Source organism: Orycteropus afer, unplaced genomic scaffold (assembly GCF_000298275.1).
Source record: "Orycteropus afer afer isolate SDZICR_OR568_19922 unplaced genomic scaffold, OryAfe1.0 scaffold00469, whole genome shotgun sequence".
Classification (NCBI taxonomy): Eukaryota; Metazoa; Chordata; class Mammalia; order Tubulidentata; family Orycteropodidae; genus Orycteropus; species Orycteropus afer.
This window is the reverse complement of record NW_006922056.1, coordinates 2,063,654-2,070,771: the sequence shown is the minus strand read 5'-3', so window position 1 is coordinate 2,070,771 and position 7,118 is coordinate 2,063,654. Positions and strand designations below refer to the sequence as shown.

Here is a 7,118-nt window from a genome sequence, read left to right as displayed (position 1 = left end):
TGCGCGCACGTTGCCGGGGGCGCACGGCCGGGGCGGTGCCGCCCGCCTGCGCGACGTTGCGGTTGTTCGGGGTTCCCAAGGTCGCTTCGGAGCAGGGGGCTGCCGGCGCTTCAGCTCCGCGCGCGGGGTCCCTTGGCTCCCCGCGCGCCGCCGGATGTTCCTGGCTGGTCACCTTGTTTTTAGCGTCACACCCCGGCCCGCCGTGCACCTAACGCAACTTGACCCGTTTGCTCTGCGGCCTCCCCTCATTCTGCAAGCAGGCGCGGGTGTTTTCTGTGCGTGCCGTTACCTGGGCTCGGGAACACCTTTGACAAACGCGTGCTAGACAAAGCTTAAGGGCTTTGAATGGGAGACCTGAGATGTTCTACCGGCAGAGACATTGTCGTTTGAATTTCCCTGTTTGTAGTTGTTTTCTTTTCTAGACTTGATTCCATACTCTCCCTGCGCGGCCCAGGAGCCTTCTGTTTGCCTGGGGTGCACCTTGCCTACGTGCCTGTGGGCGCTTTGTGGAGCTCACCCTCCGTCCGTGGCATGTCACAGCACTAACCTTACGGTGTTAGCCAGCTTTAGGTCACTAATGGTCTTAACCGACAGAGAGCCTCAGCCGCCTGTGAAAAGAAACATTATTAGAGGAGCAGCAGAAACGGCGATTTCCCAGCGGCGTTTCTTTCTGCGTGGTAAACACTAATGAGGCGTTTCCTGTGTACCAGGCATCACTGAGGGTTATCTAAGTGCAAACTCGTTTTTTCTGTTTAGGTGCTTACTATCCTCTCCGTTTATAGACGGGGAAACTGAGGCATAGAGCGGTTAAGCGCCTGACTGTAAGCGGTGGAGCCAGGAGCCCAGCCCAGGCTGTCGAGCTCCAGGGTCCTCTCCAGTTGTGACACTGACTTGGGGACACTTGGCCGGGCAGAGGGTCGGGCATGTACGGGCAGTTGAGAGGGCCTCCCGGCAGCCTGGATTCTGGGTGATGACGTGTGACAGGCACAGTCATGACTCCCGACGCTACCTTTGGCTTCAGCGCTCCGTGACGGTGCTTCGCCGTCCGCTCCCACCTTCTGCAGGCAAGCAAGCCTGTTAGAGCAGCTGCCCCAGACCCAGTGACCTGAGCACGGAAAGCCCACCAGCTGACCCTAGAGCACAGGCTTGAGCTAGGCTGGCAACAGCTTGGCCGGGTTGGCAGGCCGGCCACAGCCTCCTGCCTGGGTGGGTGGGTGACAGGGCGTGCTCTGCACTCATGGGTGCAGGGTCTACGGTGTGTGCTCACAGGCTCGAGCAGGGCATCGAGGAAAACGAGGAGTGGTGAAGAAGCAACAGATAGCACTTTGTTCCCAGAGCATATTGGTGAGTGGGATTCTGCCAGGCAAACTCCTGCTGACCCTTCAAGATCCCACTCAAACACCCCCTCCCTCCTTAACAGGCATATGGTCAGTGCAGCACTTTGACACACTGACACATAGCTGGGGCTCCCCAGTTACTTCCTGTTTTTGATCTCCGGAGTTAGGCACCATGCCTGGCACAGTAAGTGCTTGGTCCGTACAGAGCATGAGGATCCTGGATCTGTCGGGGAGTGTTTTGGAGTAGATGAGTAAGGAGCTCTGGTCGTGTAGTGCCTAAGGCATCTGACTGCTAACCAGAAGGTTGGTGGTTCAAACCAGCCACTCTGCAGAAGGAAAACAGGGCAATCTACTTGCCTAAAGATTTATCACCTCGGAAACCCAGTAGGGGTTGCTGTGAGTCAGAATCAACTTGATGGCAGTGAGTTTGCTTGTTTTTTTTTTTTTTGGAGGAGGGTATTCCAGATAGGGAGCATCAAGCAGTAGATGGAGGGAGGTTCCGAGGAGTCATGGGTGGTCCCGTTTGGGGACTGCATGGAGCTGGTGTGGGCCGAGACCAGAAGGGCAGGGGAGGCTGGCCTGCTCTGTGGCCTGGCCCGGTGCTAACATGGAGCAGGCCAGGCACAGGCAGGAAGTGCTTTGAAGCCTCTGAGGCTCAGAGGGGCCCCAACAAATCCAGTGCCCCCGTCCCTGGCTGACTGGAACGGATGACAGGGTCCCGGGCACCAGGCTCTCCTGGCCTGCAGGGTGCTGCACAGTCGTTGTGCAGTAAACACAGCTGTTACAATACTGTAGGAATTGTTTTCTTGCCTGTGTGCTGGGAATGAGGTATTGCATAGCTTGGTTGCAGGGGTGGAAACGGGTACCCGATCCCGGGGAGCAGGATGGCACTGACGGAGAGGTGGGGACCTGGAACTGTTTGGAGTTGAGAGCTGCAGGTGGCAGCTCCAGCAGACTGCCTGGGCGCCACTTGGCCACCTGGACGGCAGCTCAGCCTGTTTGTGCCTGGTTTCCTTGCTCTTAAGACCAGAAAGGGTGTTGCCCTGCCCAGAAGGCTGTCCAGCCCAGCCCAGCCCAGCTCCAGTGACCTGCACACCCAGGGGCAGGGGTAGGGACTCAAAAGGGATGGGCCTCAGGTAAGGGGTGGTACCTGGGCAGGGGCTGGGTGAGCGCCCAGGTGGGGGATGGGTTCTGGGACGGGGGTTCAATTGAGTAAGTGCCTTCTGTGGCTGGAGCTCGCTGTCATAAAGGATGGGGTCTGAGGATGCTGCAAGTGTCAGGGGTTGAATTGGTTAGAATCCCATTTGGAATGGGTGGTCCTTATTATGTTAGAACAGGATAGGGGAGGCGGTGTCTCGCACTGTCTTTTGAGCTAGGGATTAAATAAGGGTGCTGAGAAGGAAATATGGGGAAAGGCTGATGCCAAGCCCCATGGAGACCTCTCGGGAGCCAGGTAACAACCTCAGGGGACAAGGACTTTCCCCAGAGCTGACAGCCAGAAGTCCCCCCCCCCCCAGCTGGTACCTGGAATTCAGACTTCCGGCCTCCTAAACCGGGAGAAAACCCATGGTGGTTAGTTAAAGCCGCCGCTTGTGGTGTTTGTTACTGCGGCACTGGGTAGCTGCTGTTACAGGGCTCCGTGATGGTTTTCGGCAGCTGTTACTGAAAGCACTACCCTTCCCCACAAGGGGACACACAGGTAGCCTGCCTGTCTCCAGGAACTGACAATGAGAGACGTCTTGGGGATGAGGGGGATGGGGCCTCAGGGAGCTGTAGAACTGGGCCTGGGTGCTGGGCAGCTCTTGGATGGCTTCTTAGTCCTTTTTGTAGTTTGAGTTGTACCCCTTGAGGGCCCTTGATTGGCACCACGGATGTTCAGGTGCTGTCTCTGGGGGTAGGAAGTGGCAGAAAGGGTGCTCTCGGCAGGGAACAGCCACAGCCAGGCCTCTGTTCCCTCTGGTCCCGGAACGGCCGCAGAGCCCCTCCAGCACGCAGCCCCCTCCTCCCTTTGACCTTCTTCTGAAACTTCCGGTGCTGTAATGTCACCTCCACTTGCAGCTGTGTCTAGCAGCAGAGAGGAGAGGGCGGAGCCTGGCCGCCCCCTCCCCCCACGCCCTCCTCCGGGCTCTGACTGCTGCCTCCCGCCTGTTCCCAGCTCCTGGGTTGGGGCTTCGCCCCTGCCTGTGTGTGCTTTTGGTTGGAGGACGGTGCCCCTGCTGCCAAGTACAGCCCCTGCAGACACCGGGTAAAGGCCTCAGGTTCCAGCAGCGAGCTGCCGTGTCTGACCTGTGGCCTGTACCCCGACTGCACACCCTGACGTGCTCTCGTGGAGGACTCAGGTCCAGACCGAGCTCTTGTGCCGCTGCCCCCATGCTAACTGGCTGAAATGCACAGTAGGCAGTTGAAATGGAGTGCTGCTTTTCTTTTCAAATTGGAAATCAGCGTGGGACCTGGAGCCTAAGGGGTGAGGACAGGCCCCACAGAGCCGCAGGGAGGGTGGCGGAGTCAGACTGCCCGCGCTCCGCTCCGCAAGTCTGCTGCATGACAGCTTAGGCTTTCTGTGCCCGGGCTCCCTGTTCTTAACACAGGCCGGCCTTGTGGGCGCCCACACGGCTTCCGGAGCGCTCTGTGATGCTGCTGTCTTTCGTTCGCACCCTTTTGGTCGGGTGCTTGTTGGAGAAGGAACGGGGCAGAGGTTGTCCGAAAGGGAGGAACCGGCCAGGCCTGCTCACTGTCAGAGAGGAGGGCGGTGCCGGCCGAGGCCCCGCCTTCTTGCTCGGGGCGGGGGGAGGGGGATGCTAGCTGGGGCCCTGCCTTCAGTGCTGTCAGGGAGGGCGGTGCTAGCCGAGGCTCCGCCTTCAGTGCTGTCAGGGAGGGCGGTGCTAGCCGAGGCTCCACCTTCAGTGCTGTCAGGGAGGGCGGTCCTAGCCGAGGCCCCGCCTTCAGTGCCATGGGGCGGAGGAGGGCGGTGTTGGCAGAGGCCCCGCCCAGCACTGGATTTCCGTGTAGTGAGCACATACAGTCTTGGCGGGCCCTCTCCCTAGCAGGACTATTTTTCCGTGCTATGTTACTTGGCCTTTCTCTGTGCCCAGCGCCCCAGGAGACAAGAAGTGACTCCTGAGTTGTGTCAGATGTGTTTGCTGGTGTGTCAACGTTGAATGTGCTTCTGTGTTCTGGGAGTCTTAGAACGGGTCGTGTGTTCAGACCCAGGGTGGGCCGGGCAGCTGAGAGCCAGGAGCCAGGCCCGCTCGCAGACCTGCAGTTGGGTGGCTGCTCACGGGACCCACTGGCCGCCGCCGGTCAGGGCCACAGGTGTTGGAGGTGCTGCGCACGTGCTGCGGGCTGTGCTTCGTGGGGAGGAGCCTGGGCAGCTAGCAGGGTGTGCTGGGAGAACGAGCGTGGACGAGGGGCACCGTGCGGGTGCTGCCTTAGGCCACCTGGGGTCCTCACACCTCACGACAGCTCCTAGGACTAGCTGACGACTGTGTCCACGCATCTGTGAAGGGCGGTCACGGCGGTGGTTTGGAGCCACTGGAGAGGAAAACAGCTTAGGCTGCCCAGTTTGACCCAAAGCTTTACCCGACACAGTTCTGCAGCTTAGGAATAGGTGGGCTCCTCGTGCTGCTCCCCAGGACGGGAGTGGGAACGAGCTCGTTGTGGGCCCATGGGAACAGACTCTTTCCTCTGTATGGAAAGGGGAGGAAGGTGTGCACACACCAAGGTTGAATGAAGTACCTGGGGAAGGTGGAGTCACCTGGTGGCCTCTGGGTGGGACATCCAGAGGTGGGGGTGGGGGTGAGTGGCATGTGTCCGGGGTAAGTGGTGAGGGTGAGGGGTGTGGGGGCTGGGGGCGGGTGGGAGGGCCAGAAGGGGGGGTTGCCAGTTCGTGGGGGGTGGGAAGAAGCCAAAGAGGGGTGTAGGAGTAAGGGGTGGGGGATCCAGCCAGAGGGGGGTGGGGGGACGGCCTGAAGCACTGTCCGTTTCCTTAAACAGGACACCTGCCAGAACTTTGTGGGGATGTGTGTTTACCCACGATGGGGTGACATCAGCCCCCTGGCAGCAAGCTCCAGGACCATGCGCTGGCTGTTGGGAGCAGCCCCCTTTCTGAGACTCTCTCCCCGACTTCTCCCTGCCTCCCCCTCTCCCTGGGCTCTGAGACCCCCATTCACTCCCCCTGCCCCCTACCTGGCTCTGTGTCCCCCCCCCTCAGCTGCCTCTTGAGGTCCCACCTGGTGCTTCAGCAGCTGGTCTCCGCCCACGCTGCCTGTACCTCCTGCCTGCGTGCCAGTCTCCAGGTGCCCCTGTGCCCTCTGAGCCCACATCCACAGTCGGTGCCCTGACCGCCAAGTCTGTGGCTGGATGTGAGCTGAGCTCACAGTGGGCCGGGCAGGGTCACAATCCTTTCCCCGCATGGCTTTTTGTCTCCCCTGCAGTTGTTGATTCTGTCTTTTCTCCAGTCAGTGGTCACTAATGCACCCCGGACTCCCCCAGCCGCAGAAGCCTGTCTCAGGTGTTCAGGCAGGTTGGTTTCTTGGGGTACCTCTCCTTGGGTCTCGAGTCGCCCCCACCATCCTTCTGGGTTCCTCTGGCCTCTCTAGTGGGTCCCAGGCCCTCCGTTTTGGGGTTGCACCCACGTTTGGCTGGGGCACATCCTTGATGGCTGCCTCAGGGCAGCTGCTGTTGGACGCATTGGGCTGGATTCTGACTCAGCGGCCCGTGGATGGAGCCGAACCGTCCTGTGGGCTGTAATCGTTACAGACATCAGCAGGTCTTTCCTCTGGGGAGTTAGCTGCTGGGTTCAAATTGCCAGCCTTTGCTTGACTGCCGAGCACTTACCCGCTGCACCACCAGGGCTCTTTGGATACTGTGTGGGACGTCGATTTTTAGAAGAGCTCCACGCCCTTTCCCCGGGCCCCCAACATTAACACTCCACCTCATCTGCTCTGTTCTCCTCTCCTGCATCCTCGTGCAGCCGTGTTTTTCCAGAACCATCTGAGAGCGAGTTCCTCCCACATCCTGCAGTGTGACTGTCCTGGCAGGGATGTCATAACCTCCGCAAAATGATCAAAGTCAAGACATTAAAAGTGCAGATCAAAGGGACCGCAAGGTAGCACGTCACCAAACCTCCTTCATCGCTGGTGGGAGTGTAAGATGGTGCAGCCACTGTGGGAAGCAGTGTGGCAAGGCCTCAGAGGGTTAAACATAGCACTGCCATAGGGAGCCAGCAGTTCCACTCCTGTGTGTGTGAAAGACCCGAAAGCAGTGCGCACTGCTGCATGGTTCCTAATAGCCGGAGACGGAAGGCACCAAGTGCCGTCAACAGAGGAACCAAAATGTGGTACCTTTGTACAATGGCATATCATTCAGCTGCAAAGAGGTAACGAAGTTCTGGTACGGGTTACAACTTGCACGAACCTTGAAAGCGTTATACTGAAGTCAGCCACAAAAGAACAAATCCTACATAGCCCAGTTTATAGTATCCAAAACAGGAAACGGAGAGACAAAGGTTTTCCAGGAGACAGGGAAACGGGGAGCTAGTGTTTAAGGAGTAATGTTTCTGTTAAGGAGTCCTGGTAGCACAGTGGTTAAAGCACTCAGCTGCCAACCAAAAGGTCGGCGGTTTGAACCCACCAGCCACTTTGCTGGAGAAAGATGAGGCAGTTGACTTCCTAAAGGCTAATAGCCTTGGAGACCCTGTGGGGCAGTTCCACTCTGTCCTCTAGGGGCGCTGTGGGTCAGAATGGACTCCAGGCAGTGGGTGTGGTTTGGGCTTTGCTTCTG

The 7,118-nt window shown here is 58.9% G+C and overlaps 1 protein-coding gene across 1 annotated transcript in view; it reads left to right on the top strand.

Annotated features, from left to right (window-relative positions):
* SS18L1 (SS18L1 subunit of BAF chromatin remodeling complex) overlaps positions 1-7,118 on the top strand; it is a 23,908-nt gene that overhangs the window by 1,029 nt on the left and 15,761 nt on the right. The window contains exons 2-3 of the mRNA XM_007954722.1: positions 5,548-5,632; positions 6,377-6,444. Coding sequence (XP_007952913.1) covers positions 5,548-5,632; positions 6,377-6,444 — 153 coding nt within the window. The remainder of the gene's footprint in view (positions 1-5,547; positions 5,633-6,376; positions 6,445-7,118) is intronic.